Here is a 25219-nt window from a genome sequence, read left to right on the forward strand (position 1 = left end):
TAACTCTCTCTATATATGGCTCTGGTGTTGGAGGGGGCGCTACAAATTAAAAACTTTTTCGATTTCGAAAAGCATGCAAAATAACCAAAAAACATCAAGATTAAGAAGAGGATAGCCTAGCCTAGACCTATTTACATTTCAATTATGTTCTGTCGTCAACTATCCAATCTTTTATATAATCAAATTAAGTGCCAAGTTTTAAGAAACAAGGTATACAATGTTAGGCTAGGCCTAGGCTAGCTATACTTACTTACTCCTCTCTCTGTCCTCCTCTGAAGCTACTGTACTTTCGCACCAAACTGGGCATAAGACTTCACGGTCACTCCGAATGTTTATTTTTTGGGGTAATCTCGAGAGATTGCAAAAGTGCAGTAGCACCTAGGCTAGATACAGTACATTTGCCCATGGCATGAGAGAGGAACCTTCGCCATAATAATTAACATTGATCGCACTTTTTATCTTGGCAGACTAGGCCTACAACAAATTTACATACAACATTTTGTATTTTCACAGCAGCCGTCCAGGACAGTACTTTCATATTCAACGGTTTTCCCTTGTGTAAAACATACAGTGTTTCAGGTGATTTAATATTTTCTGCATTTTACATTCGTCATTATTTACTGCATTACTAGTAACTAGTTATTATTTACTCGTATCACTATTAAATCTCACATTTGTGTAAAGACTATTTATTAATTATTGAAAAGGAAAAAAAATAGATAATATTTTTAGTTAAAAATAGTGCTTATTCAAAAATTCTTTCGTTTTGTAATGAATTATGATTAAATAAACAAAAATAAATACATTTTTGTATTTGACACCGATTTATTTTTTGTCTTTTTTAGAGGAAATCGAGGTTGAATACGTTTGTAAGTTTTATACGTCACACAACCACAAAGAAAGCTGTTCCAGCACGAGGTGAGAAGATTGTAGGATGGTGGTTGTTGGGCTCCTGCGGTATGGTAGCCGGTGCAGTGGTACTTGGCGGTGTAACCAGGTAAGCAGGATGGTTGTTGCTAGGCTCTTGTGGTAAGATAGAAGGTGCTTGGTACTTGGCGGTATAACCAGGTAATAGGATGGTTAAGTTGTTGTTAGGCTCTTTGGTATGGTAGCCGGTGCAGTGGTACTTGGCGGTATAACCAGGTAAATACAGGAGGGTGGTTGATGGGCCCCTGTGGTATGGTTGTCAGTACAGTTGTAGTGCATATATAACCAGTGTGTATGTTGGTGATGTTTCCTAGAGTCTTGTTGGTTTGGTAACAGGTGCAAAGGTACATTTTTCGCACCAGGAGGGTGATTCTTTATTTCCATTCATCATACACATTCTTAAACATACATACAAAGTACAAAGAGAAATAAAAAAGAATGGAGGATATAAATTGAGTATCGCAATAGTTATTATTAATGGTGTCATAGAAAAGGCATGAACCCTCATTATGTGTATTTTACTTGTTCATTTAATAGTGCTTGCTTACTTACTTTCAGACTGACAGAATCTGGGTTATCTATGACTAATTGGCATTTGATTAAAGGCATGAAACCACCAAGAAGTGAAGAGGAATGGAAACAAGAATTTGAACGATATAAACAATTTCCAGAATATAAGTAGTGAGAACATTTGTTTATCATAATTTTGATTTTTAAAGGGGGGTTCCGGGTTTAAAATGAATAGTAAAAAATGTAAAATATATTTGTTTGTCTCTTGAACGGTAAAAGTTTCAATTTATATAAGCGCCCAGTGAAGCAGAACGAAGGCTGTGAAATGAGGCCAGATTACAAGTGCAGCTACGGCGATATGACACTGTGTTACAGAATAGGAAATTCGTGAAATGGTCAATCTTCCGACGACTCGTTATCATTAACCATATCAATTACTTTTGTAAAATTATACTTATCTGATGTAATTTTAGTCGGTCTTCCCATTTATGAAGTCAATTTTCTATGAAAATTTATCAAAACAGTGAAAACTTAGATATGTTTGCACTTTACGTTTGCCGATTTTCGCACTGACTTAGGGAAAGCCTTCAAAATCAATGAAGCGTAACGTATACATTCCTGCTGAGCGAGGAGAGCGAGACGATGATACACGTGCTCTCTCTGCCCATGCTTGGCATCGTCACGTGATAAGCAGATACAGTATACAATACCAAACTGGTCGGGTCGAGTATACCCCGTTTATACAGTATTTGATTGAAGGTCGACTCGACCTACCGGAATGGTATAGATAACATAGCTCGAATGAGAGAGTTGGAATATTTGTAAACATAAGTATTGCTAATTTTAACAAGTGTAGCCTATAGTAAAAGGCCTGGTAGTATCAATTCGCATAGGGTCTACTACACTAGCTAGCTCAATTTTTAACTGGGCCGGATCGGCCAGGTCTCCTTCCTACTACCTGGTCTACTTGCTTGATGCAGTATCCGCTTTTTTGGAGAGTAAACTAGGCCTATTTTAGGCGTACTTAGACGATCGGGACACCATACGTGCGGACGGCGATCGGACCTTGTTTTGCCTCAATATTTACAGCAGATTTTGTAGAACGTTTTAGGTTTAGATTGTTTAGGAGTTTGGTTGATAGGATGGGTTTGGATCCACTGAGTTTTGTTATTTATGGGCCAATCGTTTAGTAGTAGGCTAGCTAGGCCCATGATGGGCCCCAATGTTTTAAAACGTAGGGTAGCCATCGTGGCATGGAATCCCTAGTCAGAATGGCTCTCACCCATGACAAAAAATGATTTAGGCTAGGCCTAGCCTAGTACTTGAAGCCGATAATACGATCTGAACTATTCGAGGTATAAAAATAGTATAACTGTATACAATCTATATATAATCTGTACCATGGAGTAATCTGTACTAAATTTTGTATTTCATTAAATGTCAAATAAATATATGATACTACTGTTATTATTACACTTTAGGCCTAGCTTAGAAAATCTACAAAAAATGTATTTCACAATGATCGGGTGGTCGTGGTTTGACAGGGGAGAGAGATGTAAATTAGTTGACAAACACAACGTACATACATGACGTCGCGAGTTTGGAATCCACTGATGACGTGATTTTGTGAATATCTCATGAATATTAATGAGCTTCCCTAAGCTGCTGAAAAACAGACTTTCCATGAATTTACCCTAAAATGTATATGAAATTTAATTTTTTAATTTCTCGTTATTACTTCTTTATTCTGACATGTCTATATTGTTATAATATTTTTTATTTAATAAATAAACGATATTTAAAAGCAATTTTAAACCCAGAATCCCCCTTTAAGAAGTTATGACTATTAATTTTGTAAATTATTCTTATTGAACAGATCGGACCAATACTAGCATGTCAATTTGTTTGTGATTAATGTTTGTGACATCAATTTCAATTGCAATTTATCATTCAAATATCTTGATACATCAATTGTTTTCTTTTGTAGTGTTCATCGTGAAATAACATTGAAAGAATTTAAATTTATCTTTTTGATGGAGTGGGGTCATCGTATGTGGGGTCGTACAATCGGTGTTGCGTATATTTTACCTGCCATTTATTTCTGGAGGAAAGGCTGGATTAGTAAAGCTTTGAAACCAAAGATTTTGTTATTTGGTTCATTATTAGTTTTTCAGGTAATTTATTGCTTTTTCCTTCTTTTTCATTGGTCCATACAGTAGAACCTCCTTTTAAGAGGATAACCTTGTTACCCAACAAACTGTCCCCTTAATAGAGGTGTTTCTTGCATAGTGGTTGCTGTAAAAATTATCCATGTTCATTTTATAAGAAGGTGCCCCCCCCCCTGCCCCCCCTAAATAGGGATGTTCCAAAGGAGGTGTTTTACTGTATTTTAAAAACTTCAATCAAAAGTACTCTGAATAAAAATGAATATTAAAACATCTTGGTATGTGGTTTATTGATAGTAAACCAGTAAATTTAACTTGCGTTTCAAGACAGTTTCGTCAACTAGACTTCATCAGTTTTTGTGTGAATATTAAAACAGTTCAACATTTAATTTGTTATTCTTTGTAGCTGATTTTTGTTTTGTATTTTACACTTGAACTTTTAAAGGGCCTTCTTGGTTGGTATATGGTGAAGAGTGGTTTAGAAGAACCAGCTAAAACAGACATGCCTCGTGTAAGCCAATACAGACTAGCCTCACATCTAGGATCAGCTTTCCTTCTCTATGCTCTAATGTTTTGGCAGGGTTTATCTCATGTTCTTAAACCTATACAAGTAAGTAATTGGAGTCGTAGTTCCCGCAATTTTCCATAGTGTTCAGAATTTCTCATAGTGCCCGGAATTTCCCATAGTGCCCAAAGTTCCTTATAATGGTGCATGACTAAGTAAGAACTTACAACTGGCATGTCTGATTGACGATGTCAAGCAAGCACATTCTATGGTCACTCTCCATGGTTACTGACCTTTTGAACGGCGATTACATTGTAGTTCAGACTGCTTTTCTCCCAATTTATTGAATACAAATAGAAATGCTGTTTTTATACAGATTACCGAAAGCAAGCTTCTGCCTGTTGTACGACGATTTGCACATGGTACAGTGGGTCTTGTTTTTGCTACAGCATTATCAGGTAAATTCTTATATGAAATTATCATATTGTCGAATATTAAGAAATAATACATAATATACTCTGCATATTTCATATTTTCAAAACTAAAAAAATGTCAATAGTATAAAGAAAGTTTAACATAAAATGAGGAAATTTTATTCCTTTGGGACACGTCTATTCAGTGAAGATATACACCTTTGTGACAAAATGTCACCTTATTAAGACTGTCCAATTGTATATACAAAAAGCAAGTGCATCTGAAATAAATAAACTACCCACCCAAGTTTAGATAAATGAGGTATTGATTGATTTATTTTGGCAGGAGCTTTTGTAGCAGGCTTAGATGCTGGACTTGTTTACAATTCGTTTCCTAAAATGGCCAACAGGTGGATACCACAAGATATCCTGACCTTTGACCCTAAGTGGAAAAACTTTTTTGAAAACTCTACTACAGTTCAGTTTGACCACAGGTTGTTAGTAAGTATAAAGCTCTGTCTACACTATCAAACTAGTTTGACAAAAAAAGTGTGATATTTCTTTTGTTATTTAAACTTTGACCCTTGATTTGTGCTATATAATTAGTTGCTTTTTAGAATTCCATGATGGAGTTGAAATGTTTTTTTTTGTTTTAAACATTATTTTCCTATTATTTTTTTTTAATCTTAGGGAATTACATCAGCACTGGCTGTTGTGTCATTGTGGGCGCTCACACGTCGAATTCCTCTCACAAAACGAGCAAACCTTGCGGCCAATTGCATGCTGGGAATGGTCGCATTACAGGTCAGTATAATTTACCACAATTATTAATAAAGTCGTTGAACCCAAATTAAGGTAAAGATTTACTATACAAAAGTAAACTGTATGAAGAATATTGCAATTCAATACTATTACCTCCATAGACATACAGACCTCTGAATCCTCCCGATAATGGCTCAATATTAAGTGTATATATAGTCGTCTCCCGCTACAATGCAATTTCTCCAGATATTTTGGATAAACCAAAAAATTCTCCCAATTTCATCTGCTCTGTATGGCAGTATAAAAATAATTAATGTTTATGAGTGTGATGGTATAAATCTAAAGAAAGTATTAACATCTATAGCCTACTGACGCAAATTGTATTTGTTTTTTTATGTTTTTTTGAGTCCCAGGGCTTGAACCCAACTACCTGGAAATCATAAGCAAGCAATCTTAACCATAATCTACTTATTCGCCCAAAAACAATCTTCGTATAGCTCTAATTAATATTCATTTTAAAAATGGTAATTTAGATGAAAATAGTAGCTGAGTGAAAAAAGTTCCCCAACCGAGAATTTATGGCATTTGTTTATTATTTTATTTATTATTGATTGGTGATTTTGGTCTCTTAGCTTTTGAAAGTTATGAATATATATGAAATATACCATTTTCCATGGCAACTACAATAATTTAGCATTGGATAGATTTTGCTTATACATATTTTGTTTTCTTTTATACTTAAGGTTACATTAGGTATATGTACATTATTGTACTATGTACCAACTAGCCTGGCAGCATCTCATCAATTTGGATCTTTGAGTTTGTTAACAATAGCTCTCTGGTTTTCTCATGAACTTAGAAGGATACCGAAATAAGCATGAACTTAGAAGGATACCGAAATAAGCATTGATAATAAATTGATTTGTGTAAGTGCAGATTTGTATAGAAAGTAAATAATAATAATAATGCTGCAGTCCTAGAAATCATCCTTCATTAGAAAAGTTCACATTCATTTTGATTCGATATCACTGTCTTCTGTGTCTTTTATTTGTAAACTGGGGTTAACCGGCTCAGCTACAGTGATTAAGTTCACTTAGGTTGACCCTGGTCTCCCAAATTTCTTTTTTTTTTTAGGAATATATTGAAGTAGACTGAATAAATAATGAAAGGAAATGAATTCTAGATATCAGGTTCAGAATCATGAGAGAGTAATAAATCATCATTATTTCTACATACAACACTGCATTGTCTTTTTTCTTGCCATGATTAGACCTAAAAATAAAATGATGTTGCATAGCATAAATTGAAAAACAGCGTTGGTCTGTGGAATATTTATTTTAGCTGATTTTGTGTTAATGACATAACTATGAATTCATGCCAAAAAATGATAAATCAAGTCGATATATTTGATCTATAGTAACACAATAACATAATGATTGTTTTGTATTGATTATTGATTATCAATTCAAGTGAATACGAATATAAGAAAATAGGGCAATGACGTAGCTGATCGACGTAGCTAAAAAGCCCATGGTTAAATTTCAATATTTCTTTAAAATTCATTTCAAACAAGACAAGTTATGCACACTGTGAAGGTGAGTAGAATTTATTTTCATTTTTCTCTTTACTTAATATTTAGTTCGTAATGTGATATATATATATATATATATATAATGTAATAGTGTATAATAAGTTGAATGAGTTGTAAGGATGTTTTCAAATTAATGTTTTGGTTGCTTTTTCTATTTTTAATAGTAATAGATGTATTAAGGTGCAGTGTCTTGGAATAATTAATTTTTAAAAAACAACTATCCTACAAAAGTCAATGTGTGATTTTATCAGGGGTGGAATTAGAATTTATTCATAAAATATTAAAAAGTTATCATGTAATGTATAAATTTAAATTATTAAAAAGTTATGTAATATATAAAGTTAAATTATTAAAAAGTTATCATATAATGTATAAAGTTAAATTATTAAAAAGTTATCATGTAATATATAAAGTTAAATCCAATACTGAACTTATAACTACATAACAAATTTGTAATTTTTTTTTCATCTATTAGTTTTGGTTTTACAGAATATTTAAATTATACAGCAGTGAAAATCTTCCTATGGAAATACGACGCAGATCTACGATATTCCGTTTACTTTTGTCGGCCTGTTTATTTCTTTTGTTGATGAAAGTGAGCTTGGTGATGGTTGAACCACTCTGTAGGATAATGGGAAGGTAATCAATCAATTGTGTAATGCCTTTTATGTTTGTTTATTTGATTAATTAATTCTGAGGCCAAAGAACCAAGGTTGTAGGCCAGGCGTCTTAATGAACTCGTTGATCCGTTAGAAATATCAATATATAAAAGAAAGTACAAGAATATTACGTTTGAATAATGTTAATAGTTTTGACATTGTGTGTTTATGTTTTTTTGTTTTTGTTTTTTTTTTACCATATTTAATTAGAGGGTGATCCATCCAGCTATTGCTGATCATTAGAGACCCTCAGAGGTTCACAAGACAAACACATACACAAAATGCCAAGTCTTTGGGATTTTAATTGTATTTAATCCAGTCTTTAAATTATATTTATTTTTATTAATCTAATATTTAACAAATAATGATAAAATACAATTAAGATACATTAAACTGATTAACAGAACTTTCTTTTAGTTTCAATGCTCCTTCTTTCTTTAATTCTCTACCTTTAAGCATTCGTAACTCTTACAATTTCTTCTCCTTTAAATCTCTTTTAAAAAAACACCTGCTTCTCTCTCTCTGATTTTATTTTTATCCTTCTTTCATTGTAGGCCTACTGTATATTTATATATATATATATATTTATTTTTTATATCTTTGTTGATTTTGTGCTTTTATAGTTTATTTTGTATTTACTGTTTGTATTGTTTGAGGGTTCCTAATGATCAGCTGATGCTGGATGGACCACCCTCATAAAATATTGTTGAAATAAAATTTTTAAAATAAATAAATACTGGAATAGCAAAGTTTGAAGATATAATACCGTATTTATTCAAATAAACGCCCCAGGGGTTTTAGGAGAGCGGAGGGAGATTTTATTTTAGTGGAGCGCTTTTGTTTTGGCTGTTGGTAACATGCACCTAAATATGAAAAATACAACAAGGTTAATAAAATACAGTAACAAGTTTATCAAAACACTATATTATTCGAATAAATACAGTATTCAACATCAATTTCGGCTTAAATAAGGTAGTCAGTGATTGTAAAACACAACATACATTGATGTATCTGCCCAACATTGACTTAAGCTCTGTCTACACTATCAAACTAGTTTGACAAAAAAGTGTGATGTGTCCAAATATGGTAGTGATATGCTTAAATATGGTAGTGGTATGTCATCACCATGCCCATATATGGGCACATTGCATTGTTTTGTCACATAAGGCTTGATAGTGTAGATAGAGCTTAAACTAAATATTTGTATAAAAAGATGTACTATTATAATTTTAGGAAATGTAATGTGGTAAAGGAGGAAACTGGATATGACGACTATGATTTGTTTTTGATGACAAAGAAAGAAGCTGAACGCTTTGATCTGCAGCAAATTCACAAGCTTTTAAATGGAAATTTCCATTTTAACACAACTAAAATAAATGATATAAAGTGAGTTATTATTTGTGAATTTGTATAAATAAGTGAATCATATGCATTAATCTTGTTTTCTACATTTTCAACTATTTAATAATGATGACAACCAACCAATATTTTATTTTTTATTTATATATATATTTATACCATATATTGTCACCTGAAAAAAAATGTTTTTTTCTTGAATATGCCATTTTAATGTCACATAATAATTATCCACTTTGACCAAAAATTGGATCAAAAACAAATTTATTTACCTGAAAAAACTGTAATTTAACGCAAAAAATAGTCGAATTAGCTGGAAGTCAATGTGTTTTTGGTTGAATTTAAACACTTATTTTGTCTTTTTATAAGTGAAAACACTATTTTTTTAAATTGTTTTTTTCTATGGACGTGAATAAATTTATTGAAACTACAAAATGAAATGAAATTTTTATATAAAAAAAAGAAAGAAACTACGAAATGGCCTATTCAAAGTCTTTTTTTATTAATCTTAATTTTTTTTTTAATGGACAATATATCTTTAACTTTATTGTTTTGTTTGCAGAAGTAAAATTTCAAAAGTTTCAAATCCTTCGATGTTATTTGCTTCAAGACGTAACATGGCAAATGCTAAAAGAATGAATTTTGCATTAGAAGAAATACCAATAAGGAAAATACCCTCCGACATGTTCAACTTTCTGCCTCACGTAAGAATATCATCATCATCAGCTAAAGCTCTGTCTACACTATCAAACTAGTGTGATGTGCCCAAATATGGTAGTGATATGACATCATCATTTTTTGTCATATGTATAGACAGAGCTTAAAAATGGTAATTTAAAAAAATGTCTAATTTATTAATTTAAAAAAAAAGAAAAAAGTACAGTATAAAAATTATTAAAAATGTTTCTTGTTTTTACAGGAGCAACACTTAACTTTTGGTCGACCTACTGTATGTAGTGTTGTAGGAAGTAGTGGTATTTTAAACAACAGCAGTTGTGGAAGACAGATTGATGATGCTGACTTTGTAATAAGGTAAATTGTGAAATAAATATAGGTTAGGTTTCTTTTGTATCTGAAATCCAAATGCGCTCCAAGATTGCAACTGGGCTCAACGTTTCAAAAGTTTCAAATCCTTCAGTGATTTGACGAGAACCGGTGTTTCAACACAGTACTGTCATTTATTTTTTTCAGATTTAACTTACCTCCCCTTAATGGACATAGGAAAGATGTTGGTTCTAGATCTGACATCACAACTTTAAATCCATCACAAATCGGAAAACAGTAGGTTTTGCACATAAACATTCATAAATTTAGGTAAGAGGCTATTCTGTGCTGTATCTTTACCACACGAGATAGGTCATGTGGCATCTACACCTTGTAGATGGTGGTTGTTTGAAGCTCCAGATTACTGCTCATCAAAAGCTAAATAATGAGCGTTAGAAAGATTGGATTAATCAATTCAATTCATATTTATAATGCGCCGAATTCTTTCCAGAGAGATAAGTTCTAAGGCGCAACGCCAGAACCGCTAGCAAACAAGTTACTTTAAATGTCTTGTCCCCCAAAAACATGAAAAATAAAGATTAATAAAATCAGATTTTGAGAATAGGTCATTTTGCAGTTTTAATAAAGTTATTCACTTCTGTAGAAAAAAAAATCAACAAAAATAATTATTTCACTTATAAAATTATTAAAATGGTATGTTCAAAACAAAAAAATTAAAAAAAATATATCTTTAAAATATAATGACACTAGATACTTTTGTACACTTTGTGGTTTAGTGTATATATATTGCCTACATTTTGTCTATTGCTATTTTGTTTATTGGCCTATGCAGATACTAAACATACTGTACATTGTTTTATTATTTATTTATGTTTTTTACAGATTTGGTGGATTTGTTTTTTATAAAGATCGTAAGAGGTTTCTTAAATATGTACAGCAGTATAATCATTATATTTGGGCGTCTGCATTTGCCCATCCGAATACCATGGAAACTTGCAGACGTCTTCTTATAACAACTCGATCAAGACTAAAACATTTGAAAATTCTGTTTGGAAATCCCAACCATTGGCGATTGATGAGTGCCTTTTGGCACACCAGAGGCGTGAACGTTAAAAAACACCTTTCTAGCGGTAAGTTGTTACGTCATTTGACACTAAACACTAGTGATGTAATGTTTACAGTACATTTTGTTTACATGTTATGATGTTTCAGTTATTATAGGCGGATTTATCCGACCTGCACCCCTGTGCCCAGCAAAATGCAACATATAACACATTCAGCCGATTCTCGTTACTGTATCTATTTCCGAAGTATCATAGGAATATTTGGTAATACAACATCACATGTGTTTCGCATGTATCTTGAGTAGCCTAACCCTTAACCTTACATGATACAGGCACCACATGAGATGCTGTATTACCAAATATTCCTATGATACTTCGGAAATAGATAGTATGTGGAGATATAGCACTGGGAATCGGGTGAAACATTAGCCCTTCACTTTACAACTTTTACCTATTTCAAAATCCTCGCAGTATTTGTTATTCCTGCTTTTGGACAATCTTTCGGCCTATAACAATTATCATTTTTAATTTATGTAATCATTTTCATTTTCTCAATTTTGTAGGTATTTATTGGGTGACAAATGCGTTGTCATTTTGCAGTGAAGTTCATTTGTATGGATTTTGGCCGTTTGCATTAAACTGGGCTGATCAACCTGTACGCTACCATTACTACGCAAATGAATGGCCAACAAGTGGGTCATCCAAAACTCATGGTTTCGGTGATGAGTTTAACGCTCTATTACAAATGCATAAACAAGGAATTCTGCAAATTCATACTAACTGTGATTCGTGACGTGACTAAAGAGTCTTTCACAAATTACGCGTTCCAACACGGTTTCCAGTCCGGCGTATAATATGATTCCACAGTTGTCCAACGTCAAATTCTTGTGTAAAACCCTGTATGGTAGCACGACTGCCTAACATTTGTTGAATATGTAGGCTATACTTTAGATTATTAGATGTTTTGTGATTTACATAATTATTTGTATTGATTGGTGCATAAACAACGACTTGAATTTCATTCAAAAGGTTTTGTAGGTCAGCTATTATGCCAATAGTTTTTGTTTTAGATGTTAGATCTAGGGGAAATCCCAAATATACTAAATAAATATTTTTAATAATGATATAATAATTTTTTTGTTGAATATGCCATTTTAGTGTCACATAATTGTTATTCACTTTGACCAAAAGTTGGATCGAAAATGAAAATTATTTACCTGTATTAATTTAAAGCAAAAAAATAGTCAAATTGACTGCCATCCAATGGGTTTTTGGTTGAAACTGATTTAATCTTCATGTTTTTTTGGGACAATACATCTTTAACCAAATTCAGTTGAGTTAAGCCTAGATTAACTTATTTGCTCTATCAAAAACATTGTATTGCGCAACCAATTTCCCTTTTCTATTTAGACTCATAATTGTGGACAATAGGAAGAACCTTTGTCTTTCTTCTTGCATTTAAAAAAACCACAGGATTTGTGTGATTTCCCTCAAATTTGGAATGGCGGTTCTACCCGTGGTTCAGTGCTAGATGTTAACTACATTATAGAATATCTAAGTATTTCTCAACATTATGACTATACAACATTACGCTACGTTCACACTTGTTCCGTTTGTGTAATGATTTTCCATTATTCAACAACACGACACTGTCGTGTGAACGGAGTTCTAATAGACAACAATGGGAATTATTAACCCTATCTAAGTAAAACAAATGTATTTTGTATGAATAAATTTGAAGTAAATGTTTCTTTTGTATTTCAGAAATCCATATGAGTAATAAAAATACAGTAAAATAAAACAAATTAAATGTCCATCTGCCAGTTGTGTTACCTTTGTATTGTGTCAATACAACGCTCATACATACAACGCATCAGAACGCTTGCCTTTAAATATGCATTATTTTGATTTATACAGTACATTTATATAACAACAATATTATTTTTCTAATAATATTTCTTTAATTGCTCTTGGTCTCCTGGATGGGAAATGTTAAAAGATAGTATCTTATGGGATCGTGGTTTTTAATTGGAGTCTTTTTGGAGGGAAACCTGTATATGTCAGATATTCTGCAATTCCCGTTAAACACAATATTTTGACTCTCTTTAGTATCTTTTTCATTTAGAATTTAGGTCTATGTCTTCAAAGAAGAAGAAATAAGCAATTTGCGTCAAAACTCGTTGCATCAAAACTGTTTTCTATTGCTGGTTACTGGTTGTTCTAGATAAGGCAAAGCTGCAATTTTAAATTTACGTTTTTATTCATTTTCTTCGTAAGTCAAGTCTTTATTACACATTAAGTAGCATTTTGGTCCTTCGACTTTACGCATAAGTGCTCACTTAAAAACCTTTATTATATACCAATACACATGTAAACTAATATGCAAATTAGCTCATAACTCAGTAACACCAATATTCAAATCATAGCTGAAGTACGGTTCACGAACACTTCATAGTCGCATACCGAATTTCCACCGAGGTAAGACTTTCTTCCACAGGTTCCTTTGTGCTGCCACACTGTCATCAGCAAGCCTAGCACCATAAGGTATATGTTCTTTCCAGCTTTTGTCTTTCTTTCTGTAATGCCCTTAGGCACCAACCGATAATCAGTTTTATCCATGTCGGTAGCTTTGACGGCATTCAAAACCAGTCAATTATCATCCAAATAACCCAAATATATTGCTTATTTTCTATTTTCTTTGTTATTGTAATGTATAGCCTGTGTTTGTATTGTTCCTCTCCAGTCATTAATTACTAAGATGGCTGTCACTTTGTATGAGATTGTACGTCAAGGAGAAACACACGTGAGTATTAAGTATGATTAATGTCTATAGTTAATTACATACATTCAACTTAACGCAAGAATATATATTTTTTTCATAATTGATTATGGTATACATACATACATAGTTATTTCATCATGTTTGTAGTACACAAACTTATGATGGTTATCTATAGGCTATTAACTTAGCATATGACTGAAATAATAGACAAAACATCAATCGATCAATCAGTATAATAAGATTGTATTTTGTTTTGTTCGCTAGACACTTGGTCTACAGAAGTTATTTTAAATGCGTAGGCCCGAAATGTATAATATACATTAAATATACAAACAAAAATAGATAAAAAAATTATGATTTTTTTGTCATGTACACAAAATATTGTAGACATTTTCATGATAAATATCACTATTCTATTGGTACATCCATTTATATGCCAATATTTCTTATCTAAAGCTCTGTCTACACTATCAAACTAGTTCGACAGAAAAAAGTGTGATGTGCCCAAATATGGTAGTGATATGACATAATCATGTCCATATAAGTTATGGCCACATTACATTTTTTTTGTCACATAATGTTTGATAGTGTAGACAGAACTTGGTTACCATGAAAACACAATAACAGAAAACCTGACAGTGTGTATTTACATTTCCAGGTAATTGTAGATGAATGGATTGAAACTTACAAGGCAAATCGTGAAACCGCTTTGGTGGAATTGATCAACTTTATCATACAGAGTTCAGGATGTAACGACGGTGTTGTTACGACTGATATGTACGCCAGTCTAGAACATAGTGATATTATTACACGGATGGCTGAAGAGATCGATGAGGTAGTATTTGTTTTAAATCTAAATCCACTGAAGATCTTGGGCATTGTCTATCGAATGTAATTGATTTTTTGAACCAATTTAATAATGGAACAATGTATGTTCTTAATTCACCTGTACTTGATCTTCCTACAAATATTGAAGTTGCATTCGATTCGATAGATTTTGTAAACGGACATGGAAATGGAGAAGGGAAATCAACAATGAAAATAATTAGTTCTTTGTTTTTTAAATCCTGTATTACTTTGTTAAATGTTATTTTTTATATTTTGTACATAATTTAGTTTCCTTGTAAATAGGCCTACTGTTAAATCATTTTTTCCTTTAACTTTTATTTTACTTACTCTGGACGCACCTTCAACGTTTCAAAAGTGTAGCTTCCATTACATTATTATTATATAAACTTAAAATTATCATTCAGCGAATGTCACCTTTTATGAGTATGCAAGCAGGACTAATAATAAAAAACCCGACCCTCCTGCTTACTGTAAGGTATCTGCGTTTTAAAACAGGACAGTAGAGAATATCCACTGATAATGTATAAGGAGTTTAAGACAAACTTTAGTGACTTCATTCAAGTGTTGGTTCGACAATGTCAAGATAATGGTATACTCTATGACCAGCACGTGATGGAAGACATAATTTTATTTTTGACTGGTCTTAGTGGCTCTCGGGTCTGTGCTTTTCGACACACCAGTACCTTAGCAGGTGAGACTACACACGTGGTTCCCACTAGAGACGCAACCAAGCAACGTAACGCAACGGTAAGGGATTTGACCAATCACAAGCGATGAATTATTTGAACTGTCGCTTGTCGTTGGTCAACTCGCTTGCATTGTGTCTACTTCCTTGCGTTGCGTCCTAGTGGGAACCAAGCATTCATTAATTCTACAACAGTTGAACAGGGTCTGCTATAGTTAATAAGAAAGTTTGTTCATATTCTGTCACTGTTGAACCCACCTTTGATTCATGTTTTGTATGTATTTTTTAATTAATTGTATAGTAACCATCCATTCTATGAATATTTCTTCTACCGTATTCATTCGGAAGCAGTGAGTGTCTCTTTTTGTTATTTTCAGTGGTGAATGTAGTAACATTACTCATTGAAACATTAAAAAATACTTGTTTTTTTTTCAGCTATGAAGCTAATGATAGCTTATGGAAACGTGGCTGCCCTCAGCCTTGAAAACGCCCAACGAGAGCGTGATGCTCGACGTCAAAAGCGTCAACGGCATATTTCCAGTAGGCCTAAGGTTGAAATTGATAAACGTAACTTGGAGGAAAGTCTACGAATGATTGATAACATATTTAAAAGAATTTTTGTTAAAAGATACAGGTAATTATATATAATATTGGCCAAGACTTTACAATTGTTTTAGCAAAGTGCAGTGCTGTTTTCTACATTGTGTATATATATACAATACAATACAATACACAAGATTTGCCAAAACTAATATTTTATTCGAAAAGCATACATTTCATTCGAGAAGAAAATGATTTTTTTTACAATGACCCGAAATTATGGAATTTATTAAGCACTTTCCAATTTTCCTTCGTTCAAAATGTGTTGACGGTAAATATGGGAGAATTACCAACACAATTCAAATTCAAATGCTTGCTGCTTGTATATGGCAGATAGACCACTCATCTGATTTTACAAATTTCAATCTGTTTGTATGTAGGGACGCGCAGCCAGAGATAAGAGCAATATGTGTGGAAGAGATGTGTGTATGTATGCAGAATTACAGTCACGTGTTCCTGAATGATCGCTACCTGAAATATGTTGGGTGGAAACTTGATGATGACGTAATTATTACATTCTTTTGATTTGAATCATTTTTCTTTAAAAAACTGTTTTTCAACAGCAGTCAATAAAACACCGTTATTTCGCGTTGCACTAACATGGTTCCCACTAGAGACACAACGCAAGGACGTACGCGCAGCGCAAGCGAGTTGACCAATGACAAGCCACTGTTCGAATGATCCATCGCTTGTGATTGGTCAAATCACTAGTAGGAACCAAGCCTTAAAGGCAAACTTATAATTTAACATTTTTCCAGTTTCTGCAGTCAAGAAATAAAACGTTTGGTCGCAAAAGACAAAGAAAAAGACCGTTTTTGTTTGTCTTTGTATAGAAATAGACAACGTTAATGTGTTTATTAGTTATTAAATATTTTTGTATTGATTTTATAGGTTGCAGATGTGAGATTAACATGTTTAGTCGGTCTTCAGAATCTATACCGTGTGCATTACTTTACTCTAAAACTTGAAAACTTCACAAATCGGTTCAAAGACAGAATTGTGGCCATGACACGTGATAAGGAAACTGATGTTGCTGTACAGGCCATCAGAGTTGTCACGTTCATCTTAAAGTAAGTAAAGATTGGACGTAAAGCGAGGATGTACGCGCAACGCGACCAATGACAAGCCACTGTTCGAATAATCCATCGCTTGTCAAATCACTTAAGCGTGGTTCCCACTAGCGACGCAACGCAAGGACGTAAACGCAACGCAAGCGTTTTAACCAATGACAAACGAAGTTATAGACAGTTAGCAATCACAAGCGAATAAGCCATCGCTTGTGATTGGTCAATTCACTTGCGTTGCGTTACGTCCTTGCGTTGCGTCGCTAGTGGGAACCAAGCTTAACTGGGATCTCATTCATATAGTTTCCTAAAATTATTCCTATATCACACTGTAAACGCTATTATATTGTCATTGATGTGATGTGTGGCATAAACGTTTTCGTAATCAAGATTCAAGATTCAATTTTATTTTGCCAATTAAAATGCTGTTAATTCAATTATGTTTGTAGGTGTGATGAGGACATTTTAGTTGAAGATTGTAATGATGTTTGTCAACTTGTTTACTCAGCAAGTAGAGCCGTGGCACAGGCTGCAGCAGAGTTTCTTAATGAAATATTACTCAAATTAAATAGAGCTTTCAACAAAAGACGTAGTGCCAGCAAACGATATAGTGTCGATAAAAGACGTAGTGCCAATGCTTCACTTATCAAGGATCTGGCCCTGTTCTTTATAGAGAGTGAGGTATGGTGTGCATTACTAATAGAGAAGGTTATTATATATCGAGGGGAATAGTATTGTCATTACTGATGGACTTGTTGTTGTCACTATTCTTCAAACCTGTTTCTTTGCCTGTCACTTCTTCTTCTTAACCTATTTCTTTCCACTGCAGGACGAAGGCCTCTTCACCAATTGACCATTCACTTCTGTCTCTAGCTACTCTTTGCCATGCAATGCCACCATGTGTTGTTAGTTCATCCCTCCATCTCATCTTTTGTCTCCCTCTGCCTCTTTTGTAGGTTCTTGGAGTCCAATTTGTCAGTCTGACTGTCCATCTCCTGGCCAAATGTCCTGCCCACCTCCATTTCTTTGATTTTTTCTCCATTTCTTTGCCTGTCACTACATAACTTGAATAACTGGGATATAATAATCAATTCATTCTCTCTAGCCTAATAAACATGCTGCATATCTAGTAGATGCATTATGGGAAGTGAATGAGATGGTGAAAGATTGGGATTGTATGACTGAATTACTTATTGATGGACCAGGTCGAGGAGAAAAACGTAAGTATATAGGTCTGGCAAAAGATAGCTCACCCAACACAAACATCTTGATTTTCCTATTGTAAAGATTTGTACTTGGCCGGATTGTTGATACTGGGCAAGGTAGGCCTATATCACCACTAACAATGCACAATTTTTATTTGGCTTTGTTATGCGAGACAAATTGAATAATTGGACAATTTAACGCTAGTATGAGTAGGCCTACTAAAACGGATTATTACCATTGCAGCACTTACTGATAAACAAGAAACAGCACTGATTAAAATCATGGTTTGCGTTGTACGGCAAGCGGCCCAGGGTCGTCCACCCGTAGGTCGAAAGTCATCTAAGAAGATGTCTGCCAAAGAGAAGAAAACTGTGCAAGACAACAAGATGAAGTTATCGCAGCATTTCATGGTCAAATTGCCAGATCTTCTTTCAATAGTGTGTTATCTACATTTTTCTTTCACCTTTGTTCCTTAATCTCTCTCTTGTGATCCTCAATCTCTCTCTTGTGATCTTCAATCTCTCTCTTGTGATCTTCAATCTCTCTCTTGTGATCTGGCGTCTTTTTTCAAAAACATGTTGATCTAAAATCTGATACTAGGATTTCATCAACAACGCAACATTTTAAAATGTCTACATTTTTCTTTCACCTTCCCGCCTTTGTTCCTCAATCTCTCTCTCTTGTAATCTGGGTACAAAAGAAGCTGTAATTACGTCATAAGACGGGATGTGACGTCACATACACATCAATAACCTCGCTACCAAATACGGCTATACGGTACCATCCTCGAGACGTCAGATGGCTGCATCCGGTTTCAAATAAAAAAATTCTGGCTCTATAGCTTTGAGGACATGTCCCTGTAGTATATTCATGCCAAATCCCAGCTCAATACTACAACAAATAAGGGAGGAGTAGTACTTTATAAATCGCACTTTTTACTCAATAGTGTCGGATGGAAGAGAAGATGAAAGAGTCCTAGACTCGGGTACCCCGAGTAACAAACATGTTAATCTAAAATCTGATACTATAGATTTCATCAACATAAGTTCACAATTGTACTCATTTCATTTCATCTTTTATTTCGGAAAGAATACACAAAATTCTCCATAGCTCAAGAACAAATTACAAGTGTATTATTTAATCCAATAAAGGTATTAATTCTCTTATAGTACGGTATAGATTCTGATCAAGTAGCAAACCTACTCGAGATTCCACAACATTTTGATCTCGAGATCTATACAACGAGTGGACTAGAGGTGTACTTGGATTCACTCCTACGACAGATGAAATATATAGTAAAGAGCCATACAGAAACCGAAGTATGTGAATTAATAAGCGGTTAAAAACAATTTTCAGTTAGCACCCTGTGTATCCATGAACTACTGCAGCCAAATACAGTGCAGCACGTATTCATTAATTTTCAATACAATTACAAACATTTGATTACGTTATTAAGCTTATTTTCCACTTGGTAAATTTGCTCGCGCGAAACGAAAGCATCAGGTTATACGCATGCGTAGAGAGGGATTTAGAAGATGGAAACATGAATATACGCATGCGTACTACTAACGCTTTCGATTCGCGCGAACAACTTTGCCTAATGGAAAATTTACCAACTTATTACAGGTTCTTGAAGCATGTTCTAAAACATACAAGAGTCTGCTTTGTGATCAGCTCAACATCACACATACCGTCGAGGTCGCTAGAACAACGTTGTTTGATAGTCTTGCAGAAGGAGTCCGTAGAAGCTTTAAGAGTTTTGACGCAGTAAGTGTATTCAAATTTCGAAACAAAATTCACAAAAATCATATTCCTAATCTAAATTTTCTTTTTAATTAGAAAATAAATGCTTTATGCTGCAACTATTGTATATAGAGGATTGAAACTCGAGTGGATAAGGTGATTGTAAATAACTTAGTATGCCTAATTATTGATAAAAATAACAACAAACACAATCTTGTTATAATATCTATGTATTTTTTAGACTTGTGAACCGGATGAAAATGTTGTCTACGATTTATCATCAAGCCTTAATAAAATTACAGTATTTTATAGGTAAAATTGTATTGTATTGTTGCTAATAAATGGCAGGTATCAAACATCATCATAGGCCCAAACCTCTTGCAACATTTGCCCTTTCTACTATTTGTCATCAAATATTAAGTGTAGCAAAATAGAATCTAAATCCCATTTTTCTGCAGTTGTTTAACAAATAGTTTCTATTTTGTATGTTTTTTTGTCTAGCTGTCATGATCTAACTAGTTGGAATCTGTACGATATTCTAGTATCATTGACCCAGCAAGCTCCTAAGCGTGGTGACGTACCAGAGGACATATACGCCTCATCCATTGTATGTGCGTATCATGAAATAATGTGGTCTTTTAAAAATCTAAAAGACAAAAACACCGACCGAGTAAGTCATGGCTTTAGTATGAACTTAATAATTTACATTATTTAATATGATCTCATTCATATTCATAACGTTATTTTTCTTTCCTTAATATTTGTTTTTGTCAATATTATATAGTTTATAGTTTACTTGTCATGTCGACAACTGTTTATGGTGATCAATTATTACTCATTTTGATCTCCATTCACACATTGTCCTCTTTGTATCTTTTTTTTTCTTTTCTAAAGTATAAATATCTGTTCTATTTTGTACAATGTGTGGGAAATAAATAAATGAAATGAACGATGCTTCAACAATGTATAAATCAGCTTCAATGCAAGACACTTCATAATATGAATCGATATGATTATTGTGTGAATTGTTCAAAACATAGATCGATCATCATAATTGGGTAACAATATTTTATATGAACGTACCTAATGTAATTTTTAGTCGCGTGGACGCGAATCTATAGTTCACTATGTCGGTCGGTCGGTCGGTCTGTCGGTCTGTCTGTCGGTCCGGTATCACTATGCGTTTTAGCACGCGACTTATGGCTGTTGGCCTTGTTTGTTTCAGGATGAGATCAACCGAGTCAAGAAGCATGTAACTGACCTGGTTCAGCTGTGTACGGTCCTTCTTATTGATAGTACGTCGAGCATCAAACATCAAGCTTTCATTACCATTTCTGATCTTCTGGTTGTGTTTAGTAAGAATGAGCTAAGTTCTGATCTAACTTGTAGCTCATTGATCTTTGCACCCAGTAGCGCACTTGAACTACTGATGAGTGATGTCATCGAAGATGAGGTGTTTGTTGAAAAAGACGATGATGGTAAGTATACATATGTTTAGACCACTGTTTTATTTTACATAGATACATTTTTAGAGGCGCCAACAGTGTCACGGTACACGGTGAATTGAGGTTGGAATGATTATTATAATTATTATTTTCATAACAGATGACGATGAGGTTCTTCATAAACGTCGAAACCTTTTGTCTTTATTCTCCAAACTCATCATCTCCAATATCATTGATATGAGAATGGCTACTTGCATGTTTAAACACTATATACAGGTAGGTCCAGTGTATACAGTTATAACCTGTGTGCACTTTAAAGAACCCAGTTCATTATTCGAAACGAGTAGGGGGTTACACCGGTGAACTGGTTCACAAAATAGCCCCTATATCAGGGGGATTACCACCTACCTGATAGGACAGTGATTAATTCACTATTGGTAATCCTTGGCCACATTGCCTAAAGACATAAAATAAATTTTTTTTTAAAATGTTACTTAGGCCTATGTCTCTATGAAACTATTTCTGCAGGCGAGTGTTGCAACAGTCTGGCTTTATATTAATAATAATAATAATTGAGTGAGTGAGTGGCCGAGCGGTTAAGACAGTGGAACCGTAATTACGTAGCCATAACATCGGCAGGGGTTCGAGGCTCACTCACTCCATGGTTCTGGTGGTAGAACGAGTCTTCTCGGGTAATGACTATAAACCGTAGGTCCAGTGTACACATCTAGCTTGTGTGCACTTTAAAGAACCTAGTACATCTTTCGAGACAAGTAGGGGGTTACCCCGGTGTATTAGTACATCACAGCCACTGATCACCAACTGGGCCCTCTGGGAGACTGAAGAGGTTACCCAGTATAAATATATATTTCAATTTCAAAAAATATATAAATATATATTTCAAAATTTAAATTTCAATTTCAACATTTTTCTCAGCAGGAGATCCATGTATATCTTTATTTACAGTAAACAAATATAGAGTCATTTATCGTGTTGAATTGTATCTTATTGCAGTATTATAATGATTATGGTGCTATCATCAAAAGAACATTGGCCAAATCAAGAGAAATCGACAAAATAAGCTGTGCAAAGACACTGGGACTTGCTCTCAGGCAGGTAATATTTATTAGTTATTTATTTGTGTGTTTTAAGCTTTGTTTCCACTAGAAGAAAAATGCTACCGCACCGAGAAGTGAGTTGTCACATTCGCAACCGGAAAACGGTGATGATTTCGAGAGAGAACCAAGTGAACCAATTTTAATGTTGTTTTAGTCATTTTTCCTATTTATTTTGGTTGCTACGACAGTAAAATTTACTATAAACAGATCCTCTGTTAAAGGAGTGTTTATGTATTCTCTTTCTCTGGTTCCAGATTATAAATTACATTTATTCACCATTAATATTATATTTGTTTTCGTTATAGTTACGCTCAGAATTATAATCACAATAATATTACTGTAGTTTAAATTATTTATCAGTTATTCTTTCAAATGAAAGGCGAAATGGGATACATAGAGAAAAGTAAATCGGTAGAGCAGATGAATGACATTAAAAAACTTGCACGAAGATTCTCGCTTACGTTTGGACGTGAACAAGTAAAAAGCCGAGACGCCATGACATCGTTACACAAGTAAATACATGAAATCATTTAAGCTTTGTCTACACTATCAAACTATAGTTTCACAAAAACAGTGTGATGTGTCCAAATATGGTATAGTGATATGCCCAAATATGGTAGGGATATGACATTATGTCCATTATGGGCACATCACATTTTTTGTGTCACATAAAATTTGATAGTTTATACTGAGCTTTAGTCACTGTCATCAAGATCAAACATTTTAGTATGTTTGAAGTCTTCAAAATCAATTTAACCAACCACCATGTGCTTTTGTGATTTGCGACAATCAAGAACATAACCTAACTGTGTCGATATGAAGAGTACAAACATTTCAATATGCCCAAATGGAAAGCTCCCAAATATCTGAACTATTAATAATAATAAAAATAATAAGGTTTAAACATGTTTTTTACAGAGATGGTATTGTGTTCAGTCTCACGACTTCGCCAGAAGAACACCAAACATACCCCTATATTGACTATCTTGACATACTCGGTGAATTTAGCTACAAACTTACGCGGCTGGATAAAAGGACGATGTACGTATATTAACAAGATCTGGTTTTAATTCGGTGAAAGGTCATGTGACATCACAACGGAAACGGTGCATCTCAAGTTTACTTATTTTATTTTTTTCGGCAGACTGATCTACCTTGTTTGGAAAATAGATGAAAACATTGGTAGCGACCAATTGTTAGCCGTAAGAACGTATAGAAACAGCCTGAGTTCTTACGCAAGTCGACCATTCAGCCCTGCTCTTATGCGCCCAAAACGTGGTATCAAAAGAAAGCTGGATTTGTCTGGTGTGGTAAGCCTTAAAACAGCTATTTTTTGTTTTAAATAAGTTAATTTTGTTACAAATGTACTACTTGATTAAACACTCGACATTGCTATCTATATAACTATGACTATAATGTGACTATAAGTCAATATGAACATGGATTTATCCTATACTTGTATGAGGAAGAAATTAATTAAGTCAAGCAACATCCTGGAAATATATCTTGCATAATGATTAACGGCGAATAGTTTGAAATAGCCCAAATTTGCAAACTGCCATTATGTAATTAAGAACCCAAAGATCTATCTCATTACAAAATACAGTACTTCGGATATCTGTTCTTTATTTTTAAAAGTAAACACAAAACTATATTATTATTCTTAATTAAGTGCAAAAAAGTTTCTGAACTAAGTATTGATTGAATAATTTGCAGAAAACAACATCAGCAGAAAGAAAGAGAAGAAAAGCACAGTAATGAGGAAGAGGAAGAAAGTAAAGAAGAAGAATTTGAATATGACAAATATGAAATAAGAAATTCAGTGAATTATTTAAAACTAACATAAAAACAGCTATTTTAATGCTTACCACCAGACAATTCCAATTTTCTTTTGATACCGCGTTTTGGGCTCTTAGGAGCATGGAGCGTGGAGCATGGCTCAATGGTCGACTACTTTGCGTAAGAACTCCAACTGTTTCTGTAAGTTCTTACGGCTAACAATTGTTCTAGTATTTGCCAACCAAGGTAGATCAGTCTGAAACCAGATCTTGTTAATACACATACACTGTCTTTTTATCCACCTGCAAACTCAACATAATACCATTTATTTCGATAAATGTCAATGCTGAAAATATCTTTTAACTTGTTTAAAATTAACAATTATCATACTACAACATACTGCAACATTTTAAAAAATATTTAAGTGACAAAATTTACACTGTGTATCATCTCTATTTTATTATATATTTATATTAATATTAATTGTACTGTATGTTGTATGTTTGGGGTTGAGGACATTTTAGTGTATGGCGCAACCCCTTCAAATGAACTGAAACGAAACTTATTGTCGTTGGTCATTAGGACTGGACCCTCACATTTTGGTCACAGGGTACAATAACTCTAGTTCCGAATATTATGACTGAGTGTGTAAACTGGAAATATTAAGACGCTACTCAGTGACGGAATAATAATAGAAGTATATATAATAGAATATAAATAATAATTTCGATTAAGAAAGTCATTCTAGCATACTGTTAGTTTCTATAGCAACTCGCTACACTGACAATGTAAATGAAAAACATAAATAAAACAAGTACAAAGAAGAAATCAATAAATTGAAAAAATACGACGCTAAGTATTATGGTGAAAATTCAAAGAGCATTAATAAATACTATGCAATATAATTCGATTTTCACTCTCCTGAATTCTAATCTATATCTATTGTTGATATTAAATGATAAAGAAAAAAGTGGTACTCATATTCTGTCGT

The 25219-nt window shown here is 33.6% G+C and overlaps 3 protein-coding genes across 4 annotated transcripts; all 3 read left to right on the forward strand.

Moving 5' to 3' along the window:
• Positions 1-53: 53 nt before the first annotated feature.
• On the forward strand, positions 54-6508 carry LOC144837984 (heme A synthase COX15-like). 2 transcript variants are annotated; one of them, XM_078693311.1, is made up of 10 exons: positions 54-210; positions 514-579; positions 846-997; positions 1486-1608; positions 3425-3611; positions 4048-4212; positions 4484-4565; positions 4867-5021; positions 5211-5324; positions 6026-6508. In XM_078693311.1, exons 1-10 carry the CDS (start codon positions 145-147, stop codon positions 6155-6157), a joined length of 1242 nt encoding a protein of 413 aa, XP_078549437.1. In that variant the 5' UTR covers positions 54-144; the 3' UTR covers positions 6158-6508. The 2 variants fall into 2 exon arrangements, with proteins under 2 accessions (XP_078549437.1, XP_078549438.1); XM_078693312.1 differs by having other exon boundaries at positions 69-210; positions 517-579.
• An 858-nt stretch (positions 6509-7366) lies between these two features.
• LOC144837989 (alpha-N-acetylneuraminide alpha-2,8-sialyltransferase-like) lies at positions 7367-12728 on the forward strand. Its single transcript, XM_078693317.1, has 7 exons — positions 7367-7512; positions 8766-8918; positions 9451-9592; positions 9808-9920; positions 10080-10169; positions 10776-11023; positions 11521-12728. The coding sequence occupies exons 1-7, from the start codon at positions 7397-7399 to the stop codon at positions 11748-11750; spliced, it is 1092 nt and encodes a 363-aa protein (XP_078549443.1). The 5' UTR covers positions 7367-7396; the 3' UTR covers positions 11751-12728.
• Positions 12729-13420: 692 nt separating this feature from the next.
• Positions 13421-25202, forward strand: LOC144837967 (cohesin subunit SA-2-like). Its single transcript, XM_078693282.1, has 21 exons — positions 13421-13435; positions 13701-13760; positions 14398-14574; positions 15084-15279; positions 15709-15907; positions 16254-16377; positions 16765-16943; positions 17387-17618; positions 18043-18157; positions 18387-18580; positions 19313-19462; positions 19770-19910; positions 20128-20198; positions 20388-20556; positions 21112-21364; positions 21492-21607; positions 22346-22447; positions 22810-22961; positions 23368-23490; positions 23594-23759; positions 24166-25202. The coding sequence occupies exons 2-21, from the start codon at positions 13716-13718 to the stop codon at positions 24205-24207; spliced, it is 2946 nt and encodes a 981-aa protein (XP_078549408.1). The 5' UTR covers positions 13421-13435; positions 13701-13715; the 3' UTR covers positions 24208-25202.
• Positions 25203-25219: the final 17 nt, after the last annotated feature.

Source organism: Antedon bifida, chromosome 3, assembly GCF_963402885.1.
Source record: "Antedon bifida chromosome 3, ecAntBifi1.1, whole genome shotgun sequence".
Classification (NCBI taxonomy): Eukaryota; Metazoa; Echinodermata; class Crinoidea; order Comatulida; family Antedonidae; genus Antedon; species Antedon bifida.

Coding starts and splice junctions, on each gene's coding strand:
- LOC144837984 (XM_078693311.1), top strand. CDS start 145: ATGTTCTGTCGTCAACTATCCAATCTTTTATATAATCAAATTAAGTGC. Junction 580..845: donor TAAAACATACAGTGTTTCAG/GTGATTTAATAT, acceptor TGTCTTTTTTAG/AGGAAATCGAGGTTGAATAC. Junction 3,612..4,047: donor GTTCATTATTAGTTTTTCAG/GTAATTTATTGC, acceptor GAACTTTTAAAG/GGCCTTCTTGGTTGGTATAT.
- LOC144837989 (XM_078693317.1), top strand. CDS start 7,397: ATGGAAATACGACGCAGATCTACGATATTCCGTTTACTTTTGTCGGCC. Junction 9,921..10,079: donor GATGCTGACTTTGTAATAAG/GTAAATTGTGAA, acceptor TATTTTTTTCAG/ATTTAACTTACCTCCCCTTA. Junction 11,024..11,520: donor TAAAAAACACCTTTCTAGCG/GTAAGTTGTTAC, acceptor TCAATTTTGTAG/GTATTTATTGGGTGACAAAT.
- LOC144837967 (XM_078693282.1), top strand. CDS start 13,716: ATGGCTGTCACTTTGTATGAGATTGTACGTCAAGGAGAAACACAC. Junction 17,619..18,042: donor TGTTCTTTATAGAGAGTGAG/GTATGGTGTGCA, acceptor CATTCTCTCTAG/CCTAATAAACATGCTGCATA. Junction 20,557..21,111: donor AAGACAAAAACACCGACCGA/GTAAGTCATGGC, acceptor TGTTTGTTTCAG/GATGAGATCAACCGAGTCAA.